The following is a 26956-nucleotide window of genomic DNA, read 5'->3' as shown; positions in this document are numbered from 1 at the left end:
TTTTTCTTATTTATTTTTTTAAAAAGTTATAAAGAGATCCCTATCTGTGGATTTGCTGTAGCTGAACTTTGTATCCTCAAAGTTGAAAAGCACTCATTAGCAAATTGGAATCTTTGACTAGGATTCAAAAATAATTTTAGAAAAAACAATGGAAACATTTATCAAACTTTCATAAATGAGCACAAATAACCCATTAGATGAACAAAACAATAATTTTATCTAACATTTGACAAGTCCTTATTATGTGCTGAGCCCCTTTTTGGCAGTGACATGTGGAGTTTCTCATCTGTTCCTCACAACAATTCTATTCAGAAGCTAAAATTACTAAGTCAACTTTATAGATGAGGAAACTGAGGTACTGAGAGGCTAACTGACTTGGTCAAGTTAACCAATTATTGAGTAGTGAATCCTGACCTCTATTCCAGCTGAATTTGATGCAATAGTTTTAAATCTTTAAACTCTGCTTAATTATCTATAGGATATTTAAAAGTTGGGATTAAAAGTAGAAAAACTACAGGAATTCAAATTAATTAGTTTATCACAATATTTTATCTTTGCTTAGCACCTTTTTAAAGTTGCATACAAGGCATTCAAAACCAAAGAAAGGCCTTATTTATTTCATTTTTAAAACTTATTTTAATGAAATTTCAAACATAATGAAAAGAGAATAATCTAACAAACACTCACGTATACCTCTGCTACATTTAAAGATGGTTAACTTTTCTGCCATTCTGGCAGACTGTTGAAAGTTCTTTCTTGATCCCATTTCCTTTCCTCCCTGACACCAGGAAAGAGCACGTATCCAATCCACTGATGTTTTACACTTTGGCTACATGCATATGTATCCCTAAGCAGTATACTGTAATGTTTCAGCACTTATAAATAAACTTTCTATAATTTCATCATACTCTATACTATTCTGCAACCTGCTTTTTTCATTATATTCTTGAGATTTACCCATGCTGGTAAAGACAGATCTAGTTTTAAGTCCTCTATGGTTATTCCACTCTGTGACTGGATAATTAATTTATTCATGTACTTGCTACTGTCAGCTAAACTTAAAAAAAAATTTGATGGATGGGGTGTATGACTATTGCTATAATTTGTACTTTCTTGATGACTAGTGAAGTCGAACATTTTCCATATTTATTGAATTTCCTCCTTTACAAAATTTCTGTACACTTTCTCATTTTTCTTCTATTTAAAAAAAATTGATTTGTAGTCTTTAAATATTCTGGACAGTAAGGTTTTGTCAGTTATATATGCTGCAAATATTTCCTCACTCTGTTGTTTGCTTTGACTTTATAATGTCTCTTTCTTTGAAAATAGTTTTAAACATTTAACGTAGCCAAATTCATTCCCATTCATAATTTTTATCCTTAGTGTATGTGTGCCTACACAGGCATGCATGTCTGTGTGGAATGAAATTATTCCTCACACAGATGCATAAAGATTTCACCCTACATTTACTTCTATTATGCTTGCCTTTTTTTTTTTTTTTTTTTTTTGTGGTGTGTGGGCCTCTCACTGTTGTGGCCTCTCCCTGTGTTGCAGAGCACAGGTTCCGGACGCGCAGGCTCAGCAGCCATGGCTCATGGGCCCAGCCACTCCGCGGCATGTGGGATCTTCCTGGACCGGGGCACAAACCCGTGTCCCCTGCATCGGCAGGCGGACTCTCAACCACTGCGCCACCAGGGAAGCCCTCTATTATGTTTTTAAAACACATTCTTTTTTTAAAAAAATTGAGGTATAGTTTACAATATTTAGTTTCAATTGTACAGCAAAATGATTCAGTTTTATATATATATATTTCAGATTATTTTCCACTAGCGCTTATTACAAGATATTGAATATAATTCCCTGTGCTATACAGTAAGTCTTTGTTGCTTATCTGTTTTATGTATAGTAGCGTGTATCTGTTAATCCCATACCCCTATCTGTCCCCCTTGCAAGCTTTGGTAATGGTAAGTTTCTGTGAGCCTGTTTCTGTTTTGTGTATATACATCTGTATTTTTTTAGATTCCACATGTAGGTGATTTCACATAATATTTGGCTTTCTCTGTCTGACTGACTTCACTAAGTATAAAACTCTCTAGGTCCATCCATGTTGCTGAAAATGGCAATATTTCATTCTTTTTAATGGCTGAGTAATATTACACACACACACACACACACACCCCCCTTCTTAAGCCAACTGTCTGTTGATGGGCACTTGGGTTGTTTCCATGTCTTGGCTATTGTAAATAGTGCTGCTGTGAACACCAGGGTGCACAAATCTCCTCAAATTAGTTTTTGCTTTTTCTGGATATATATCCAGGAGTGGGTTGCTGGATCACATGGCAGCTCTATTTTTAGTTTAAGGAAACTTCATACTGTTTTCCATAGTGGCTGCACCAATTTATATTCTCACCAACAGTGTACGAGGGTTTCCTTTTCTCCACACCCTCTCCAGCATTTATTATTGTTTGTAGACTTTTTGATGACAGCTATTTTGACTGGTATGAGGTGATACCTCATTGTGGTTTTAATTTCTCTAATAGTTAGTGAGTTGAGCATCTTTTCATATGCCTGTTGGCCATCTGTATATCTTCATCATAATAATTACTTAAAATCATCCGATATCCAGTGTTCAAGTTTCCCCAATTATCTCTATTTTTTTTTTCTGGAGTTTATTTGAACTGCATCCAAACAAGGCCTAGACACTGCATTTGAATGATATGTCTTGTAAGTCTTTTCATCTCTTTTTTCCTTCTTTCAATGTATATATCCAATAAACTGGTGTTTGTCCTGTAAAGTTCTCTACATGCTGGGACTTGAAGATTGTATGTACCTGGTGTCACTTGACATGTTCCTCTGTCATTGGATTTCCTATACACTGATATTGGGAGGCTTGATTTAGGTTTTTTTCCCCCCAAGGATATTTTATAATTTCTAGTTCTTCCTAAACTGAAGAGTATTTATTAACCTAAGAAAATATGTTGTATGTAAACAAAAGTTAAGAAGCTTGTTTAATTTCTATTAACTACACTTAAAAGACAAAGAATAAAAACTATAGACCACCAAAAGGTAATATTAAGTTAAAAAAATCTTAAATAATTGAAAAATCGAATAATCATGTATTTTATCAAGTCAACTAAATATTTTTCTGAGTTTCATAAATAAGACCCTGTCTACATTGAACCACATATTATCTATTTACATTTAGTCCAATCATAATTTTATATCATTTTGTTGAAGTTATTTCTTTAAATAATTTGTTACTACTCTAAATGTTAGATGTACATTTGAAAGTTATTTTATTGCTTTAACATTAGGCTGCCAAAACATTTTACAAAAACATTAATTAGAATAAATTTTTTGTACTTTGCCTTACCATGTTACAGAGTCCCTCGTGAACTGTACAATCTAATGTACCAAACTTAAGCTGACCGTAAAGATGCTTTGATGCTTTTCGTAACTCTGGCAATAAAGCTCGACATGGTGGACACCACTATGAAAGAAAAAATATTCATGAGCACTGAGCCAAATGAAACAAAAAAACACCATTTTTACAACAAGCAAATTCTAAGTAAGACAAACCATACTTAGTTACAAATCTTATGCATTTATAGTCTCAGTCCTTGGAGGGGAGGGGCAAGTATATCAGCCTTTCCTAGAATACGTGGCAGTGGCCAAACTGAGCAACATGATTCTAATATTCATGGTTCAAGGTTACCCAGAAAATGTTTTTTTGCTGCGACAAGAGAAAATGACAATATCGAAATTTGACAGATAAACATAACTTACAGGGGCAAAAAAATCAACTAGCCATGGTTCTTTGTCATTGGCAGGAAAATTTTGAGGTCCCAGTGTGGTAACATGAGAATTAACACTTTCTTTGGCAAAGGCAAGTATATCATAAAGAATCTTCTTTCCTTTGAAACAGAGAAAGAGAAAAATTAAAATCTACATTCTGTCTTTTTATCCATAGAGACATTTCAAAGCTTTTGTACTTGAAATATTAAAGAGAAGATAAACTTATTAACAAATTGATTTTGTTGAGGTTTTAGTGTTATGTATACTATATACACATAGGTTTGCTCTGCCAGGAGAAACCTTTCCTTTACTCTGTTTCTTAGAGGATCAGATAAAATGTCAAGATCTCTTTGAAAAGTTCCTTCATCCTCTGAGGCAGAATAATTTCCTTGCAGTGTCAAGTTCTTTTTGCTTACCTGAACTACTGTTACAGCCTCTTAAATCTGTTTCTTCAACCTAGACTTCTCTTATGAATTCAAAACCTGTATTACCAACTGCCCAGTGGAAATATTTACTGATGTCATATAAACATTTTAAACAAAATATATCCAAATTGATGTTGAGCTATTTTCCCCTAAACTTGCCCTTTTCTCACCTTCCCTACCTTGGCAATGGCATAATCATCCACTAGGTGCCTAAATAAGATTTCCTGGAGTTATTCTTGCCTTCTTTCTTTGTATCATAGCTCCATCTCCTACCATCTCCAACCCCAATTTAGGCTACTGCCTAAATTTAGTCTGACCTACTGAAATAACCAAGCTGGTCTTTCTGTTCTGCCTTCCTTAACTAATTCATTTTCTACATTGCTACCACAGGCAAGTTACAAAAACATTGATCTGATCATGCTGTCCCCTTGCTTAAAGACCACTGCCTAAAGAATATACTCCTTAGGGCTTCCCTGGTGGCGCAGTGGTTGAGAGTCCGCCTGCCGATGCAGGGGACACGGGTTCGTGCCCCAGTCTGGGAAGATCCCACATGCCGCGGAGCGGCTGGGCCCGTGAGCCATGGCCGCTGAGCCTGTGCATCCGGAGCCTGTGCTCCGCAACGGGAGAGGCCACAGCAGTGAGAGGCCCGAGTACCGCAAAAGAAAAAAAAAAAAAAAAAATATATATATATATATACACACACACATATATATATACATACTCCTTGGCAAATAATAGCTTTCTTAGGACCAGCACATAGTCCATTTTCCCATGTGCCCTCTGATTTATTGACTCGATAGTCAATATTAAGTCAAGCACCTATTATGTGTCAGGTCCTGTTTTAAATGCCATAGTGCATGCAAAATTAAAAAAGATACAGACCTTCTCCTTAAGGAGTTCACAGGCCAGTAGAAGAGAGAGATTTTCATAAATATTTAAATAAAGTGAAAATGACACCACATTCTCCTGCTTTTTTCTCACTCTTTAGCTGCTGCTGCTTGAATTGCTTCATGAATTCTATCTTTGACAGTCCCTTAAAAGTGACCCATAGGGCCCTGATTTTGTCTCTCTATGCACTTTTGACAAGCTCATACTCACCCAAGGCTTCAATTACCATTGATATGATGATCATTTGTACCTACTGCTTTAGCCCAAACTCTTCTCCTAAGGACCAGGCCTATATTCCACTGTGAACTGGGGGTGTCTACTCCATGGCACCTCCTCCCCCAGGGTTCTCTTCCTCACGGAATGGTGCAATCAGTCACTCAGCTGCCAATTCACCAAGTCAGAAGCTTGGGTTTCCTTTTCTTATTCCCCCACATCTAAAATCTAAACACAATCATTGGGGCTTCCCTGGTGGCACAGTGGTTGAGAATCCGCCTGCCAATGCAGGGGACACAGGTTCAATCCCTGGTCCAGGAAGATCCCACATGCTGTGGAGCAACTAAGCCCGTGCACCACAACTACTGAGCCTGTGCTCTAGAGCCCGTGAGCCACAACTACTGAAGCCTGCACGCCCTAGATCCAGTGCTCCACAACAAGAGAAGCCACTGTAATGAGAAGCCCATGCACTGCAATGAAGAGCAGTCCCTGGTCACCGCAACTAGAGAAAGACTGCACACAACAACAAAGACCCAATGCAGCCAAAAAAAAACCCCCCCCCCCCACAAAAGCAAAACCCCCCACAATCATCAAGTTATACTGATTTGTATTCTTGGTATTTAAAAACTCTGTCCACTTCTTTTCATCCACATTACCACTATTTAGATAAGGTAGCCGTCTCCTCTTACATAAATGACTGCATCAGGCTTCTACCTGCTCTCCTTTCGTCCAATTTTTGTTTCTATCCATTCTAGGCAGCCAGCCGCCTTTCTAAAATGTAGAACTAGTTCAATCATATCTCTGCTTAAATCCATGAATCCCTCTGCTTTGCCTCCAGGATAGAGTCCAAATTACTTTACCTGACAGAGGAAACACATAATTTGGACCCCTGGTGCCCTCCCAAGCCTCAAGTCTCATTCCCTTCCACACTCAACATTCCAGTTATCCTGAAATTCTTGCTTTCTAAGAATGAATGAGGTACCCTTTTATTTCAGAGTCCATGAATACATTTGCTGGTTCCTGGGGTTGGAATGTGTTTAACACCTCTTTATTTGTATAACCATTACTTCTACTTTAGATCTCAATGAAGAGCTTGCTTTCTCTAACCTCAGAAAATTATTCCATCTATATGTTCTGCCTAAGTGCAACCCATACTTCTCTCTTATGGTAGTCAGTCTCCAAGATAGCCTCCAATGATCCCTACCTCAGGTACTCATACCATTGCTGTACCAGGGTTGGTGGATGTGACGGTTTTTATTATCTGAGATCAGATTATCATTGCTTGTGTGTGTGTATGTGTGTGTGTGTGTCTCTCTCTCTCTCTCTCTCGTAAGTCATTCTGAGAAGTGAGTAGCCATACAGAGAGGCCCACCTGGTAAGGAACTGGGGCCTCCTGACTATGCCATGAGTCAGCTTGGAACCAAATCTGCCAGCCTCAGTCTAACCTTCAGATGGCTGTAGTCCTTACCCACCCTGACTGCAACCTCATGAGAAAACCTGAGCCAGAACCACTCAGCTAAGCTTTTCTCAGAATCCTGAACACCAAAAACTGTGTGAGTTAATAAATGTTTGTTGTTTTAAGCTGCTAAGTTTTGGGGTAATTTATTACTCAGAAATAGATAATACTCCTCACTTCAGATATTTTAAAAGTTGACCACCTACTTGTCTGTTTTCTCTACTAGTTCATAATGTTCATAATAAACACCTATTTAAATACAATACTCAACACCTATTTAAATACAAAGAAATAATACAAGTTACACTATAAAGTTAGTGACAAAATACAAAAGGAAGTACTTGGGTATTCATGGTATATTACAGGGAGAAAATGCTTTATGCAAAGTTTTGAAGGGTGACTGGGAGTTTGCTAAATATTTTGAGGGGCAGGAAGAAATGATTACAATGCAGGAGCAAGAAAAAAATCTTGTGTAAAGGCATAGGAGTGAAAGAACATTTTCAGTGATCTACAAGTAGCGGAGCTAAGATTATTTGGAGGGGCAGAGGTGGGAGATGAGGCTGGAAAAACAGGCAGAGGCAGAGAGTGCATGTACCCTATTAATCTGACAACTATTTACTGAGCTACTATGCACCAGCATCCTAGGTGCTGGAAATACAGTGGTGAGCAAGACGAAGTCATTGCTCCTATGCTAAGGAATCTGAAGTTTATTCTAAAAGAGATCAGGAGATTCAAGGCAAAAAAGTGACATGTGAATGTTCTAGGTATTCTAGGGTAATAAATCTGCAGATAAAACAAGTAATTAATTGTAAAGAGAAAATGCTATGAGACAATTATATTGGAGAATATTAAAGAAGATGAAGGAGATGATGGACCTGAAATAAGGCAGCGAGGGGGAATCTGAGAAATATTTCAGAGGAACAGAACTCCATTATTAAAACTTGGGTCATTTCCAGCACTTTCAGGAGGTGGCATAGTTTAGCGTGGCTATAAGCATAGGCTTTGGAGTCAGACACACTTGGATACAAAATCTACCTTGACCAATTACTGGTTGTCATGGGCAAGTTACTTTATCTTTCTGAGCCTCAGTTTTCTCCCTTGCTGGGTTGTTGTGAAGATAAAGATGGATATGCACAATATGCAAATTCTTTTAGAAAAACATCTCATTTATAAAAAGTACTGAATGAACAGTAGTTACTGTTAAGTTTATCTTGTCAAGTCTTTGCTCACAGAATTCCTTCAGTCTACAGGGCCTCACTTGTTTTTCTCTTATTTGCTTTGGGAAATTGAGTATTCAAATGTCATTTTAATTCAAAGATCACCTCCTGACCTGTACTATGCAAAAGTCTCTTTATTTAATCTTATAATTCATACATAATGACTATTACAATGTTTTTCATATTTTCTTATAAATCTCCCTCCTCTCACCCACCACTAGATATTTTAAGCTTCTTGAGAGCAGAGTCCATGTCTTATAATTTTGCATTCCTAACACCTAAAAGAGTGCTTGTCATGTAACAGGCATAGTTATCAATATCTGTTATTTACTAACTGTGTTATAGTCAGTAGTTTATGTCTCTCTTTTGCTACATTTGACCTTTTTTAGGACAGGGACAATGATGTATTCCAAACCCTAGGAATTGGAACTGTACTTTCAGGATGCAGGGCTAAAGTCCCAAACAAGGTGAAATGCAGAAATATAAATTCAAGAGAGATAACAAAGCAGTTAATGGAGATGTCTGGTCATCTAGTGTTTGAAAAATCCAAAACAATGTCTAGAAATTGCCCCTAATGATTGAGATGCTACATTTGGCATACTGAAATGGAAACTAGGTGTTTCTTATTTTTGTCAACAAGACAAAACCTGAAATTCCTTACTAGCCTGACAAGTCATCAGAGCTCTTACTGAAACAGTGATCAAAATATTGGGGAGAAAAAAGGGATTTATTTTAAACAGTAAAGAAGATAAAACAACTATATTTAATTCAAAATATCTTTCCCCACAAGAAACAAATTTACTAATAAGTGAGAACAAAGTTATTTTTCATAATCATGTCCGTATAAAACAAGGTTAAAAAGTAGAATTAAGAATTACTATTTGAAAATTGAGAAATTTTTATCACTTTTTCCCTTCTTACCATGATGAATTTCAAATTCCTTAGTTCCTTGTCCTTTAAATACTGCTAGACATGGCTGAAAAACATAGAGATTACTACAGATGTCTGGTGCAGAGGAACAGTCAAACTTGCCAACCTAAAGTATAAAGAGAAGGTTTAATCCGTTGAAAATAAAATCTTACCCATTCAGTTAAATATTCATAAGGATAATCCAAAAATGACATTGCTATAACAACACAGCTTCTAAACAGAAGTTAATGGACCATGAAAGTAAGAGACAGAACTAATTAATTTACATTTAATACTGAAACTAAATTTAGTTATAAAAAAAAATGCCTCCTAGAGATTTCAAAAACCTGAGAGGAAATTTCCAAGAAAATATTAAGTTGTTTAAGAAACCACCCTTCTAAAAATGTAGAGAATATTTATATAATCGTGGGGTGGGGGAAAGAGAGAACGTCTTAAGAGAGACCCTACAAGCAGAAATAATAAAGAAAAAGGTTCACATTTTCATATGGTATGGAAAAAAAATCCAGTGGGCAAATGATAAAACAAATATTTGTAGCATTTAAGACAAAGGATCTATTAAGAAATAAAAATATGAACATCCTATCAGGAGAAAGAAAATGGGCCAGAGACATACATGGAAAATAAAGTAGAAAGCAAATAAATGAAAATGAGTATTATTAACAAATCACTTTTGGCCTATCAGGACAGTGCTAATTATAAAGAATGATAATACGAGGGCTGGCACTGGTATAGAGAAATGGTCACTTACATGCTGTCAGTAAGAATATAAACTGATATAAACTTCCTGGAAGACTGGTAATGAGGATAAAAAACTTTGAAGAAAATATATAACCTTGGTTCAAAAAATTCCTCATACTGCATTTTTGCAGTATATCTTTTTGATATAAAAATGGAAACAAAGTCACCAGTAAAAGAGGATTTGTCAAACAATCATGGTGTAACCATACAGTGAAATACTGCTTGGTCTTTAGGACGATGACTGATACATTTACATACACACACACACACACACACACACACATATACACATATATATTACACTGGTATGTGGAAAAATTTATATCACTAAATGGAAAATTTTACAAAAGAGAATTTAGTGAATCTAATTTGATTAAAAAGCATACATATAAATTTACATGTATGTCTATTACAATGGCCATTACAATATGCATATATGTGCACACACATACATATGCCCACACTTAAAAAGCTTGAAAGGTTATAACAGTAAATTCTTAGTAGGTTTATTAACAGTGGAGAAAATGTGGATAATTTTTAGGCATCTACTTTAATTCATTTTAGTGCTTATTTATATATGCTAATTTAAAATAATGAATATGAAATTACTTACATAAAGAAATAAGAATTTAAAAAAGGGAAAGATATCCTATTCTATAGTATGCATTCCAGAAAAACTATCATACAGATTTATCACATACCAACTACCCAAAAGAAATGAAGGTTAACCTTTTTCGGATATGATTTTAACTTTTAATACAAAAAAGAAAACGCAACAGAAGAACAAAGGCATTTAGGGGTTTCTTAACCTAGAATTTCAAATAAACATTTTTATGTTATTTAAAACATAACTTTATGTACTAAATTAAGAAGAGAGCACGTAAGCAGAAGGCTAGGCAGAATACACTTTTCTTACTTGAATATGTTCATTTTTAAGTAGAGTTTTTAGCTTCTTCAACTCAGGATCATTTGAATTTTCATTTTTTCCAAAATGAAAAAATAAGAGCCACCGATGATGAGCCAAACGATCCTTAAAAGTGATTAAAGAAGAAAGTGATAAAGGAAAAGAAACATGAGAGATGGGAAATCCTAAGAGTTCTATCAATAATTTCTATTTCTTTGACTTAATTTTAACTATCCTACCCATTATTTCAAAATATTGTCTAAAATTCAGACCCAGTCATATTCTTATTTTGTAGTTTATTTGTAATAATGCTATATAAATCAATTATATAATATTACACAAAGAAGAGAGTCACTAAATCATAAAATCTTAAAGACGATGACTGTGCCAGGAAAAAGTATGATTTCCACAACACAGAGCCAAAAAGCTGAAAGGTGGGGAAGTCAGATTTCTTCAGGTTTAACAAAAAGTTTGGTAGGGATATAGACTTAGAACACTCTGGGATCAAAAAGTAGAAAAAATAATTGACTCTACTACAAACTGAATATTTCTAAAGTTGCTTCTTAATTCTCAGTGAACAATACAGATAGTTCTGTAAGCGAGAACAAAGAGTTCCAGATCAGATCCAAAGTTGCTTTGTGATCAAAATCTTGCCTTTTCTGGTGCACCTCCTGCAGCCTACCTTCAGGACTAGTTAGGTTTCCAAAACTACAGATCCACACTGAAGCTGCAACGCCAGCAACCCTGGCATTAGAGTTCAACCTAGAACCAACTGATATATATATAAGTCCTTTGAAACTGCTACTTCTTTTCCAAAATGAATAAAACTAACACTGATTTTAAAATGTTAAGTTCTGAAATGTTACCAACATTTAATACTATTTATTATTAAAAAAAAATTACCTCTAGTGTGTTTGCCGAAAGTAGTTCAAAATCTGGAAGGTTATGCATTATTTCCAAATATATTTCTTTAGCATCCAATGAATTAAGAAACTAGAAGTAAGAGAATCGTAATCTTTTTAATCAACGTTCACTTATTTTAGTATCTTAGTTTTTCAGTTTTCAGAGAAAGAACTTTTAAGGAAAAAAATCATAGAAGTTACACAGTTTTTAAGCTAATTATCCTAAATGTTGTCCTTTTCCAAAAAAAAAGAAAACGACAGTGTATCATATTGTGGCAATTATTAAACTGGGTTGTTTCTTTAAAAAACAGTGATGTAAAATAAATTTCATTATTAGATGTTTCATTACCTGGAATTTTCTATTAACTATGCTGCATATTCTACGATAATCCTCAAAATAACCTGGAGTGACCTCTGGCTCACTGGGAAAAAGCTATGGTATGTTCAGTTTAATTTTAATGCTAACATGTTTTACAGAATGCCAATGCTTTACGAATTCTTGTTAAAACACTAGAATATTTGGTGATCTAAGATGCTTCATACCCCTATCAATAGGAATTAAGAAAAACTTATTGGAAAACTGGAATGGACTTTATTATAGAGATTTTTAGAAATAATGTACCAAAACCAAACCACTTAGGAGTTTTACAGAGTAAAATGTATATATATAAAAGATATATTTTAAATTAAATATATTTTAGATCTAGGTCTCTTATTTAAAACAAAACAACTGAAATAGACACATCTCAATTCTAACAAACCTTCTTTATTTCTGTCCATATTTTATCCTCAGCATATTTTTCTCATAGAACTCTCTTTGCTCTTCTAATTCTCATGGAAGCAGCTGCTATTACAGAGTGCAGCAATAGTTACATCAAGAAAATGTATACAGGGGTTGATGAAACAGTTTATTGTATATCTTTAATTATAATAAACTATTTGAAATTCATATATTACTTGAAAGATCTAAAACTCCATTAAAAACTTGTCGGAACTACCACTGTATTCACAGTTTAATTGTGTTTGACATGAGAATAATCAATAGAAACAATATCTATAACGTAAGTACAGAAAACTCAATTTTCAGCTTAAAAAAAAATCTATAGCATATTCCCAAAAAATCTATGAAATAACTTGTTACCAAAGGGCTTAAAAGGCCAGAACAGAAGACTTTCATGTCTCAGTACTATAAGCTCATTCACTTTAGTCACATTCATGAAGATTTTACTAAAAATACTCCCATAACAGCTTATATAAATATGTAAGTTACAAATCCAGTAGAACCTCTTATAAACCTGTTTGTTTTAGAGTAAAATTTGGCAGTTACATCTAGAAGGGTACTGTCCAGCCTCTGAATTTCACCTGCCAGACATATTTAGCTGGCATAGTGTTTTACATTTTTTAAAACTTGAATGCTTTTAGGAGGGACAGGGACTGCTAATTCGTCACTCTGTGTTGTCACATTTCTAATATCACTCATTTATGTTTCCTAAGATCATATCTGAGCTTGCTGTTTTATATCAAAAATTAAAATACAGAAAAGAAAACTAAAGGTAGTCTGTCTTCTATCAGTCTGTTTTTCTTTGTGGGTTCTCTAGGGACCTATCCGATATGCCAGTATTTGTCTCAGCTCCTTGACAACTATCTTGAACCTCAGTTTCCTCATTTATAAAATTAGGAATGTGAACCACACCAGTAGACTGCCAAACTGAGTCTACACCAGAATCAAACAGGGTGCTTTAAAAAAACAGATACCAGATTCCATCTAAACCTACCAATGATCTATATTTTAACATTAGAAAATACACAAATAAATGGAAACCAATAAATATTCATTTAACCTAAGAATGTATTCCATACCTTTGGGTTTTTAAAACTGTAATGGTTTATGCCAGTTTAAAAATAATCCTTATAGCTTAACTTTATAAACTGAAATATTAAACAGAATCCCAGAAATTAAATATTCTAAATAATTAAGTGTCCTATAATCAGGTGATATAAACTCGTTCCTTGTTTTGCTCATTGTTTACAAAATGATGTATTTGAATAAGTGATTCATACCAAAATACCACTCTTCTCTTTGTTATTTAAAGTGGCTCCAGGAGGAAAATATGCAGTAGTACTTGTTGTAATGTCCAAACTTTTACAAAGGTTGTCCTGGGTGGCACAGTCCATCCATCCTACATTAACAAGACCATCCTAAAATGGAAAGAAACAAAATATCGTGTTGTAAGTGGAAGAAAAAGTTAAAAGGATTTATATTTAGCAAAAACACAACTTTCCTACTATTCATTAAACTTTTAAAAAGAACACTCAAAAATGATGCAGATTTGAATAACATGATTAATAAATTTAATCTAATATGTATAAAAATTACACCTTACATTGGAAACATTTTCAAGCATACACAGAACATTAACAATCTTCGTAAGTGGCAAACTCCCAACCCATAAGGCAGCTTCAATAGTGTTAAAGTATCAACAACACACAGACTGCACTCCCTGACCATAATATGATGAGACTAAATAAATAAAATAACAAAACGACAAAAAATAATGTTTAGAAATGACAAAAACACTAATATATAACTTTCTGGTTAAAGAGGAACTCTAATGGAATACTTAGAAGTGAATGATAACGAAAACACCACATGTTAAAATGTATTGAACACAGCTAATTAATTAGAAAGAAACTTACAGCTATGAATACATTTATCAGAAAACAAGAAAGATTACAAATAAGTGAGATAAATGTTTAAGAAACCACCAAAGAAAATATTTGGAATCAGTTTTTAAATGTGTTTCTTAACATGGTGATACAATTTTACAAAGTAATTGATGCTTACCAACATTCCACTTAACCTGAGACGTGTCTGTGAAGTCAAACAATCTGGTGGGGGAAAAAAGACTTATGAGGCAATTTCAGCTTAAGTCTGTACTTTCATTAGCTGTTCCCCCAGACCATCATGTTGATTCTTAGGCAATTAATTGGGCTGTGCTGGTAAATACTGAGACTTTTATTTACTAGGTAGACATAGAGGTCAATGTCTCATTCTTCTCCCTCCCGTCCCCTTTTCTCTCCCTACCCCTCCCCTCCCTCTCCTTAGTCTTTTATTCTCTCCCCTTAGTTTCTCAGGATTTCCAGCTAAAAAAAAAAAGAAGGAATTCCCTCGCAAGTACCTCTTTAGGAACTTATTCTCAAATGTCTCCTCCTATCAACAGTCCCCTTTATCCAAGGGATCTCATGATTTGGGGTAATAAAATGTAATGCCTATTTGATAAATAACAGTATGTGCAGAATCCTTAAAATACAATCTTAGAATAGCTTCTTCACCATTTTTATGTAAGTCCTATAAATATGAATGCTACGACACAATGAGATAGATTTAGAAGAAAGGGAGATGCAGCATCACAGAGCTCATGGGGATAGGAAAAATCAATCTACCTATGGTAAAAGTAAAATAATGTCACAAAGCTTTAAAAGTTTTCCTTATGTGTGGAATGGAGAGAAACATGTGCATTAAGCCAAAATGAGGGAAAACCCCTCAATGACAGACTAAGTTTAAGGGTGATTTTTGCTGCAAGGCAATACATTCCTAAGATGGGCCTTACCCCATGAGGTGAGTGGCTGATTTTATCTGCAAGGCAATACCTTTCCAACACAGCAGCATAAAGGCTGAGAGGTGAAGTATGGGGAAAAGATCCATGTTGGGATTAAACATATGAAAATGCATTCATTAATTAGGATACTTTCTAACACTAGGACCAATTTTTAACCAATCTTATTGCTTGAATACAGTTTACGTTTGTGTAGGGTACTGAACTTCCAACTTAATTTACTAGGGGAAAGGGTCCTAGAAACGGAAAGTTATCATCTTCAATATATATATATATATATATATATATATATATATATATATATATGTATTTTAAGGCTGCAGCACATGACATGTGGCATCTTACTTAGTTCCCTAACCAGGGATTGAACCTGTGTCCCCTGCATTGGGAGTGTGGAGTCTTAACCACTGGACCACCAGGGAAGTCCCCCAAATATATACTTTTATGAGGCAAACATGTACATTTTTGAAATGAATACATATGAGGGAAAGTCAGTAACTGCAAAAAATTATTATTTTGTGAGGGTTATATCTGTCAACAACTAATTATTTTTTTGAAGTGTCAAAAACATTTATAGCTATCTGATGGTATAATTTACCATAAGTATAATTAAGCTGAAAAATTTGCCCATTGAATATAAACCATATGATACTTTAAGAAATTAATAACTGTAGAGGAGAGATCAAGATGATGGAGTAGGAAGACATGGAGCTCATCTCCCCTGACAACATACCCAAAATACATCTACATGTGGAAAAATTCTCATGGAAAACTAACTGGAAAATGGCAGAACTCCTACACAACCAAGGCTGCAAGAAAGATTTCCATATAACCAGGTAGGATGGAAAAGGCATAGGGTTGGGACCCCCATCTGAGATGGATCTGAAAGGAAGAGAAGGTCGCCATCGGCAGACCCTCAATGTGGGGAGCAAGTGGGTTGAACCACAGGCTGGACATTCCAGTCCTGGGGTCCTGCAAGGAGGAGACAAGCGCCCTTGGCTGCCGGGAGAACTGCTGGGACAGATGAAGGGCTAGAGAAGCCTAGACTCCACTCATGAGGAGTACACATGTGCTGGCTTACCAAAAATCAGGGCGGAGAGAGCTTTGCACTGGCAGCTGCCACTTGGCCACACTCCCCAATCCGAGCTGGTTGAACATCCCGGCCCCGCTCACTCCATACCACAGCCTGGTGCTAGATTTGGGCCAACCAAGCCCTGGGAGAAGACTTGGTCTAGCTATGCAGAGACAGACTGGGGTCCTGGGATGTGATCTGGGTGGAGTGGAAGCGGCCACTGTCAGCACTTGCTCAGGTAGTGTCGCAGGAGCACCCCGCAGTTTGCCTCCCAGTGGAGCCAATGCTCTGGCTCCACCCACTCCACACAGCAGCTTAGCCTTGGAGCTGGGGCAGACAGGTCTGGAAGAAGACTGCCACGGGGTCAGCCCAGTGCTCTGGTGGTAGCACAGCCACCTCAATTCCTGCAGCCACTACACCCCAACCCACAGCCCCAGCCTAGTGAATGTCCCAGCCTCACCCACTCCACGCCACAACCTTGCACTAGGTCTGGGATAAACAGAAGAAGGGATGAGAACTTGGGCTGGTTCCGACTGGAGCCTCAGATGCCTACAGAGGTGGTGTACTGGTCCTTTGTGAGCCCATGGGCCTCACTTGCTTCAGCAATCACCTCCTTTCGGGGCAGAGCACCACTCAAGGGGAATGGAGCCTGACTGAGCCCGACCCACAGGGCATTTACTCCAACAGCTGAGGAGCAGGCCCTGTCCCTGACAGGGCGGCAACAGCTATGCAGCAAAGAGGAAGTCCCACCTCACACCCTGCACAGTCTTCAGATCCCTCAAAACCAACCAAACCCCCTATCTAGGTGATAACGACCAGCATACCCCGAAGAAAGACATGGCTGGTGTCCATCATCCACACAGAGTCTACACAGGGATGCTACCACATAAAAACACCCCTTTAAGACCATAATAGATAATCGTTTCTCCTAAATTCAGAGACAGAGACAGTTAAGTAAAATGAAAAGGCAGAGGAAATACTCCCAATTAAAAGAGCAAGAAAAATCCCCTAAACAAATAATGAAACAGAGCTCACCAGTCTACCAGACACCAAGTTCAAAAAGGTGGTTATAAAAACGCTATATGAATTAAGAAAGATCAATATAAATGCATATCACTGTAACAAGGAACTAGAAACTACAAAGATGAACAAATCAAAAATAGATAAATAATTCAATTTCTAAGATAAAAAGAAATCTAGAAGCAATGTACAGCTAACTAAATGACACAGAAGAATGAATAAGCTGGAAGACAGAATAATAGAAATCACCCAATCAGAAGAGCAGACAAAGACAAGTGAAAAAAAAAAAAATGAAAGGAACTTACAAGATCTATAAAATAATATAAAATGTGCCAACCTATGCATAATAGGGGTTTGAGAAGGAGAAGAGAAAAGGGGATCAAAAACTTATTTGAAGAAACTATGGCTGAAAATTTGCCAAACCTAAAGAAGGAAACAGATATCCAGATACAAGAAGCACAAAGGGTCCTAAACAAGATGAACCTGAACAGACCCACAAGATATATAATTAAGATGGCAAAACTTAAAGACAAAAAGAGCATCCTAAAGGCAGTGAGAGAAAAACACAGAGTTAATTACAAGGGAACCCCCATAAGGCTATCAGCTGATTTGCAGGCCAGAAGGGAGTGGCATAATATACTAAAAGTTATGAAAGGAAAAAACCTGCAACCTAGGATACTCTATACAGCAAGATTATCATTTAGAATAGAAGGAGAGATAAAGAATTTCTCAGACAAGCAAAAACTAAAAAGATTCAGTAATACTAAACCTACCCTAAAAGAAATATTGAAGGGTCTTCTCTAAATGGAAAAGTAACAAGACACTCTAGGAAAGAGAAGATCAAAATAGGCAAGGCAAATACATAGTAAGAATTGAAGATCACTTAAATAAACTAGTATGTAGACTAAACAGTCAAAAAAAATTGTAAAAGTGACTCTATAATAAAAATAAAAGTATAAGAATAAACATGTAACATAGGATATCAAAATTGCAAAGTACCAGGGAGGGGAATAAAAAATGTACATCTTTTAGAATGTGTTTGAATTGAGTGACTATCAGTTTACATCAAGTAGATAGTTATGGGTCAACACACCTCAATTCCATGGTAACCACAAATCAAAAACATAAAATAGATTCACAAAGACCAAAAAGAAAGGAAGTCACGCATACAACAAAAGAAAATCATCAGACCAAAAGAAAAAAACAAAAAAATAAACTAACTACAAAACAACTGGAAAACAAGGATTACAATGGTAATAAATACAAACCTATCAACTACTTTAAATGTCAACAGACTAAATGCTTTGATCAAAAGACTGGCTGATTGGAAAGAAAAACAAGAACCTGAAATATACTGTCTACAAGACACTTACTTCAGGATAAAAGACACACACAGACTGAAAGTGAGGAGAAGGAAAATGATATTTCAGGCAAATGGGAATGACAAGAAAGTGGGGGTAGCAATATTCATATCAAACAAAGTAGACTTTAAGACAAAGGCCATAAAAAAAGACAAAGAAGGGCATTATATAATGACAAAGGAATCAACACAAGAGGATATTATACTCATTAACACATATGCACCTAATATAGCAGTACATAAATATATAAAGCAAATACTAAAAGACATAAAGGGAAAAACTGACAAAAATACAGTAATAGTAGATTTAACACTCCACTGACATCAAAGGACAGATCATCCAGACAGAAAATCAAGAAGGAAACAGTGGTTTTAAATGATACAACAGACCAGTTGGACTTAATAGATTTCTACAGAATACTACATCCCCTGAAAACCCCAGAATACACATTCTTTTCAAGTGCACATGGAATGTTCTATAGGACAGACCACATGCTAGGTCATAAAACAAGCCTCAACAAATTTAAGAGGATAGAAGTTATTTCAAGCATCTTTTCTGACCACAATGATATGAAATCAGAAATTAACTATGGAAAGAAAAACAGAGAAAGAACAAACATGTGGAGGCTGAACAACATGGTACTAAGAAACAAATGGGTCAAAGATGGAATCAAAGAAGAAATTATAAAATACCTTGAGATTAAGGAAAATGAGAACACATTACAAAATCTCTGGCATGCAGCAAAAGCAATTCTTAGGGGGAAATCCACAGTGATACAGGCCTAACTCAAGAAACAAGAAAAATTTCAAATGAACAATCTCACCAACCACCTAAAAGGATTAGTAGAAGAAAAACAAAGTGCAAAGTCAGCAGAAGCAAGGAAATAATAAAGATCAGAGAGAAATAAAATAGATCAGGGAAAAAAATAGCAACAAAAAAGATCAATAAAACCAAGAGTTGATTTTTTGAAAAGATAAATAAAATCGACAAGCCAGGCTCATCAAGAAGAAAAGAGAGGACCCCAATAAAGAAATTAAGAAATGAAAGAGGAGAAATAACTGATATCACAGAAATACAAAAAATCAGAAGAGAAATACAATGAACAGTTACATGCCAACAAACTGGACAACCTAGAAGAAATGGGCAAATTTTTAAAAACACACAGCCTGGCAAGACTAAGTCAAGAAGAAACACAGTTTGAACAGGCTAATCACTAGAAGTGAAACAGAATCTGTAATCATAATTAAAAGAAAAACTTTCTGCAAACAAAAGTCCAGGACCAGATGGCTTCACTGAAGAATTCTACCAAACATAAAGACCTTAAACTAATCCTTCCCAAACTATTCCAAAAAACTGAAGAAGCGGGAACACTTCCAAATTCATTCTATGAGGCCACTTTTACCCTAATTACAAAACTAGACAAAGACACTACACACACAAAAAAAGTTACAGGCCAGTATCTATGATGAATATAGGCGCAAAAATCCTCAACAGAATATTAGCAAGCTGAATCCAACAATACCTGTAAAGGATCATACACCATGATCAAGTTGGATTCATTCCAGGATCACAAGGATGGTTCCACATATGCAAATCCATCAGTGTGATACACCGCATTAACAAAAGGAAAGACAAAAACCACATGATCACATGATCATCTCAACAGATGCAGAAAAAGCATTACACAAAATTCAACATCCGTTCATGATAAAAACTCTCACCAAAGTGGGTGTAGAGGGAACATAGTATGACATAATAAAGGCCATTTACAACAAAGCCACAACAAACATAATACTCAGTGGTGAAAAGTAAAAGCCTTCCTTCTAAATTCAGGAATAAGCCGAGGATGCCCACTCCCAGAGCTTCTATTCAACAGAGTATTATACGTCCTAGCCACAGCAATCAGATAAGGAAAATAAATAAAAGGTAACCAAATTGGAAGGGAAAAGGTAAAACTGCCACCCTTTGCAGATGACATACAATACTCTATATACAAAACCCTAGTCTTCACCCAAAAAAGTATAAGAACTAATCAAGGAATTTGGCAAGATAGCAGCATACAAGATTAATACAGAGAAATCTGTCATGTTTCTATACACTAAAAATGAAATAAGTAAAAAAAAAAAATCCCATTTAAAATCTCATCAAAAAATTTAAATACCTAGGAATAAACGTAACCAAGGAGGTGAAATACCTACGTGCTGAAAACTATAAATCACTGGTAAAGGAAATGAAAATGATTCAAAAAAATGGAAAGATATCCTATATTCTTAGATGGGAAGAATATTGTTAAAATGGATATACTACCCAAAGCAATCTACAAATTTAATGTAATCCCTATCAAAATACCATGACATTTTTCACAGAATTAAAACAAATAATCCTAAAATTTATATGAAAACACAAAAGGCCCAGAATTGCTAAAACAATTCTAAGGAAAAAGAACAAAGCTGGAGGCATAACCCTTCTCAACTTCAGAATATACTACAAAGCTACAGTAATCAAAAAGCATGGTATTAGTACAAAGACATATAGATGAACAGAACAGAGAGCCCAGAAATAAACCCAAATAATCTATGACAAAGGAAACAACAATATAGAGAAAAGACAGTCTCTTCAACAAATGGTGTTGAGAAAGGTGGACAGCTACATGTAAATCAATGAATTTAGAATACTCCCCTCCCACCCTATACAAAAATAAATTCAAAATGATTTAAAGGAGAGAGTAATCAAGATGGCAGAGTAGTAGGACGTGATGCTTACCTTCTCCCACAAATACATCAAAAATACATTAAGATGTGGAACAATTCTCACAGAATATCTACTGAACACTGCCAGAACACCTCAAACTGCTGAAAGGGCAAGAAAATCTCCATGTAACCAGGTAGGAAAAAAGAAAAAAAAGGAATCAAGACAGGACCTGTGTCCCTGGGAGGGAGCTGTGAAAGAGGAAAGGTGCCAGCCCCCCTGGCAGGGAGATTGGCCAGGACAGAAGGGGAGCTTCAGAGACTCGGAGAAGAGTGCAGCAGCTAGCTTGTGGCAGCCAGAGTGAAGGAAGAACTGCACAAACGGTCAGTGCCACCACCCTGCACTCTCCAGCCAGAGGCATGTGTCTGCCAGTGCGGGCAGGGGCTGGGTACTGGAACTCAGGCTTCAGAAATCAGAACTGGGGAGAGGACTGGGGTTGACTGTGTGAAGACAGCCCTGGGGGGTGCTGGAATCCAGTGCGACCATGGCTGGTGGTGTGCACAGAGGAAGCCTGGGCCGCCTTAGAGGCCAGCTGCCATTATTTGGGGGGTGCGTGAGGGGAGGGGCGGGATGCGGGTTGTAGCCTTCTTCCCTGTGCACACACTTGCAGAGGGTAGGGCAGTGCCTGCAAGGGAACGAGGGGACGTCACAAGCTGCCACCACTGCCTGCCCAGATGCCAGGAGCGGTTGCAGGCTGCCGCCGCCTCCCTCCCAGACCTCAGGAGTGGTTGCAAGCCACCCCTGCTCCCATCGCATGCTCCAGGGGGTCGCCTGAGCTGCCACTGTTGTCAAGAACCCCAGGACTGGGCACCAGCCACTGCATCTGCACACCCCCTATCAAGGGGATAACAACAAGCACATGCTGAGGAAAGAGGTGACAGGCATCCATACTAAAAACAGCCCCTACAACAAATAAATTAAACCCACACAAACTACACAGGGACACCCCCACATGTAAACAGCCACAAGATAATTGTTTCTCCTAAACTCAGGGAGTAAGAGAAATATAACTAAAATGAAGAAGCAGAGGAACAACTTTCAGTTAAAAGACCAAGAGCATTCCCCTGAAAGAACAAATAATGAAATAAACCTCTTCAGTCTAATAGACACTGAGTTCAAAACGGAGGTAATGAAAATACTAAAGAAATTAAGAAAGGCTATCAGCAGAAATGCAGAATAGTGTAAAAAGGAACTAGAAACTATAAAGAGGAACCAAGAAAAATTAGAAAACTCATTTGCCGACATGAAAGCTGAGTTAAAGCAATGAAAAACAGAATGAATAGTGCAGAAAAACAGATAAGTGATGTGGAAAACAGAGTAATAGAAATCACCCAATCAGGACAGCAGACAGAAAGCCAAATGAAAAAAAAAATGAAAGCAATATAAGAGACCCACAGGATAATATAAAGCAGTGGTCCCCAACGTTTCTGGCACCAGGGACCGGTAAGGAAGACAATTTTTCCACCGATGGGGGTGGGGGTGGGGGTGGGGGATGGTTCAGGTGGTAACGCAAGTGATGGTTCAGGTGGTAATGAGTGAGCGGGAGCGATGGGGAGTGGCAGATGAAGCTTCGCTCACCTGTCTGCCACTCACTTCCTGCTGTGTGGCCTGGTTCCTAACAGGCCACAGTGGTTGGGGACCTCTGATATAAAGCGTGCCAACCTATGCATAATAGGGATTCCAGAAGTGGAATAAAGAGAAAAAGGGATGGAAAGTGTATTAGAAGAAATTATGGCTGAAAACTTCCCAAACCTAAAGAAGTAAACAGATATCCAGGTACAGGAAGCACAGAGGGTCCCAAACAGACCTACACCAAGACATATGATAATAAAAATAGCAAAAGTTAAAGAGAGGGTTCTAAAGGCAGCAACAGAAAAACAAGAGTTAATTACAAGGGAACCACCATAAGACTATCAGTTGATTTGTCTACAGAAACACTGCAGGCCAGAAGGGACTGGCAAGATATATTCAAAGTCCTGAAAGGGAAAAATCTACAACATAGGATAATCTACCCTGTAAGATTATCATTAGAATAGAAGGAGAGATAAAGAATTTCTCAGGGGACTTCCCTGGTGGTCCAGAGGTTAAGACTCTGCACTTCCACAGCAGGGGCATGGGTTTGATTCCTGGTCCAAGAACGAAGATCCTGCATGCCACATGACGTGGCCAAAAAACAACATCAGAGAGAAAAGCAGGACAATATAGGAAAGAGAAAATCACAACCTCAAAGTAAGTCACTTAAATAAGCCAGTACACAAATTAAAAAAAAGAAATCAAAAACTTCTGTGAACATGATGATAACCACAATGAACAGCAAAAGGATGAACATGAAGGTGTAAACGGGGACATCAAAAATCATAAGATGCGGGGAGTAAGAAAATGTGTATATATTTTTTTCCTAGAATATATTTGAGCCTATAAGACTACCAGTCTAAGGCAAGCAGAAATAGGAAGGGTTAACACGCTAGAAAAGCAGGGTAACCACAAATCAAAAACATACAATAGATTCACAAAAACCAAAAAGAAGAGAACACAAGTATAATACAAAAGAAAATCATAAAACCACAAAAGGGTCATCCATTTACAATGCTTGGTGTCAGTTTATTTATCTCTTGTAAAAATAAAATACAGTGTGCATGTGTGAAAAAAAAACAACAAAAGGGAAAACAAAGAGACAAAGAAGAAATATAAAATCAATGGGAAAACAAGGTTTAAAATGGCAATAAATACATATCTATCTATAATTAACTTAAATGTTAATGGACGAAATGCTCCAATCAAGAGACACAGAGTGGAAGACTGGCTAAAAAAACAAGAGCCTAAAATATGCTGCCTACTAGACACCCATTTTAGGGCAAAGGACAAACATAGATTGAAAGTGAGGGGACAGAAAAAGATATTTCATACAAAAGGAAATGATAAGAAAGTAAGAGTTGCAACGCTCATATCAAACAAGATAGATTTTAAAACAAAGATCATAAAGAAGGATAAAGAAGGACACTACGTAATGATAAAAGGATCAATACAAGAGGACTTCACACTCATCAACATACATACACCTAATACAGTAGCACCCAAATACATAAAACAAATATTAACAGAGATAAAGGTAGAAATTGGTAGGAATACAACAGTAGTAGGAGACTTTAACACCACACTCACATCAATGCACAGATCTTCCAGACAATCAATAAGGCAACAGAGACCCTACATAATATAACAGAAGAGCTAGACTTAATTGGTATTTTCAGGACATTACATCCCCAAAAAAATCAGAATACACATTCTTTCCAAGTACACATGGAGCATTCTCTAGGATTGACCACATACTAGGGCACAAAACAAGCCTCAACAAATTTAAGAGCATAGAAATTATCTCAAGCATCTTTTCTAACCACAATGCCGTGAAAGTAGAAATTAACCACAAAAAAAGAAATGAGGAAAAAACGATTACATGGAGACTAAATAACATGCTACTAAAAAACCAATGGGTCAACGATGAAATCAAAGAGGAAATTAAAAAATACCTTGGGACAAATGACAATGCAAACAAAATGATACAAAATCTCTGGGATGGGCTTCCCTGGTGGCGCAGTGGTTGAGAGTCCGCCTGCCAATACAGGGGACGCGGGTTCGTGCCCCGGTCTGGGAAGATCCCACATGCCGCGGAGCGGCTGGTCCCGTGAGCCATGGCCGCTGAGCCTGCGTGTCCGGAGCCTGTGCTCCACAACGGGAGAGGCCACAACAGTGAGAGGCCCGCGTACCGCAAAAAAAAAAAAAAAAAAATCTCTGGGATGCAGTAAAAGTAGTTCTTAGAGTGAAGTTCATAGTGATACAGGCCTTCCTCAAAAAACAAGAAAAATCTCAAATAAACAAACTAACCTACCACTAAAAAGAATTAGAAAAAGGACAACAAAACCTAAAGTCAGCAGAAGGAAGGAAATAATAAAGATCTGAGAGGAAATAAATAAAATAGAGATTAAAAAAATAAAAATAATCAATAAAACAAAGAGCTGGTTCTTTGAAAGGATAAAGAAAATAGACAAACCCCTGGCCAGGCATACCAAGAAGAAAAGAAAGAGAACACAAATAAACAAAATAAGAAATGAAAAAGGAGAAATCTCAACTGATACCACAGAAATACAAAATACCATGAACAATTATATGCCAACAAATTGGACAACCTAGAAGAAATGGACAGGTTTCTAGAAACATACAGCCCACCAAAACTGAATCAAGAAGGAATAGATAATTTGAAAAGACCAATCATTAGAAGTGAAAGAGAATTTGTAATTAAAAAACTCCCTACAAACAAAGTCCAGGACCACAGAGCATCACAGGTGAATTCTACCAAACATACAAAGAAGAATTTATACCAACCCTTCTCAAACTCTTCCAAAAAACTGAAGAGGAGGGAACACTCCCAAGAACATTCTATGAAGCCACCATCACCCTGTTACCAAAATCAGACAAAGACACAACCAAAAAAGAAAATTACAGGCCAATATCTTTGATAAATATAGATGCAAAAAACCTCAACAAAACATTAGCAAACTAATCTTACAACACATAAAAAAGATCATACACCACAACCAAGTCGGATCCATCCTAAATTCACAAGGATGGTTCAACATACACAACTCAATTAATGTGATACACCACATAAACAAAAGAAAGGCAAAAACCACATGATCATCTAAACAGATGAAGAAACAGCACTTGACAAAATTCAGCATCCATTCATGATAAAAACTCTTACCAAAATAGGTACAGAGGGAACATATCTCAAGATAGAAAAGTTATTTATGACACATCGACAGCCAATACAATACTCAACCGTGAAAAGATGAAAGCCTTACTAAAATCTGGAACAAGACAAGGATGCCCACTCTCACCTCTTCTATTCAACATAGTATTGGAAGTCCTAGCCATCAGACAAGAGAAAGAAATAAAACACATCCAAATTGAAAGAGGTAAAATTGTCATCATATGCAGATGATATGATACTATATATAAATAACCCTAAAGACACCACACAAAAACTACTAGAACTGATAAATTCAGCAAGGTAGCAGGATACAAGGGTAACATACAGAGAAGCAAGAAGAACTACAATCCTGCAGCATGTGGAACAAAACCCACATTCATAGAAAGAAAGACAATATGAAAAGGCAGTGGACTATGTACCAGATGAAAGAACAAAATAAAACCCTAGAAAAACAACCACATGAAGTGGAGACGGGCAACCTTCCAGAAAAAGAATTCAGAATAATGATAGTGAAGATGATTCAGGACCTTGGAAAAAGAACGGAGGCAAAGATCAAGAAGATGCAAGAAATGTTTAACCAAGGCCTAGAAGAATTAAACAGAAGTAAACAATACAATATCTGAAATTAATAATACACTAGAAGGAATCAATAGGAGAATAACTGAGGCAGAAGAATGGATAAGTGACCTGGAAGACAAGAATGGTGGAAATCACTGCCATGGAACAGAATAAAGAAAAAAGAATGAAAAGAAATGAAGACAACCTAAGATACCTCTGGGACAACATTAAATGCACCAACATTTGCATTATAGGGGTCCCAGAAAGAGGAGAGAGAGAAAGGACCCGAGAAAATATCTGAAGAGATTATAGTTGAAAACTTCCTAACATGGGAAAGGAAATAG

At 36.6% G+C, this 26956-nt stretch overlaps 1 protein-coding gene across 1 annotated transcript in view; it reads right to left on the bottom strand.

Moving 5' to 3' along the window:
- Positions 1-26956, bottom strand: part of DNAJC10 (DnaJ heat shock protein family (Hsp40) member C10) — a 62118-nt gene that overhangs the window by 14054 nt on the left and 21108 nt on the right. The window contains exons 10-16 of the mRNA XM_082841554.1: positions 14314-14357; positions 13530-13667; positions 11470-11559; positions 10579-10692; positions 8916-9030; positions 3787-3914; positions 3374-3490 (exon numbers count right to left, since the gene is read on the bottom strand). Coding sequence (XP_082697680.1) covers positions 3374-3490; positions 3787-3914; positions 8916-9030; positions 10579-10692; positions 11470-11559; positions 13530-13667; positions 14314-14357 — 746 coding nt within the window. The remainder of the gene's footprint in view (positions 1-3373; positions 3491-3786; positions 3915-8915; positions 9031-10578; positions 10693-11469; positions 11560-13529; positions 13668-14313; positions 14358-26956) is intronic.

The sequence above is a fragment of the Leucopleurus acutus genome (genome assembly GCF_964270905.1).
Source record: "Leucopleurus acutus genome assembly, chromosome: 6".
Taxonomy (NCBI): domain Eukaryota; kingdom Metazoa; phylum Chordata; class Mammalia; order Artiodactyla; family Delphinidae; genus Leucopleurus; species Leucopleurus acutus.
The sequence above is the reverse complement of the archived record's forward strand: the minus strand, read 5'-3'. Positions and strand labels throughout refer to the sequence as shown.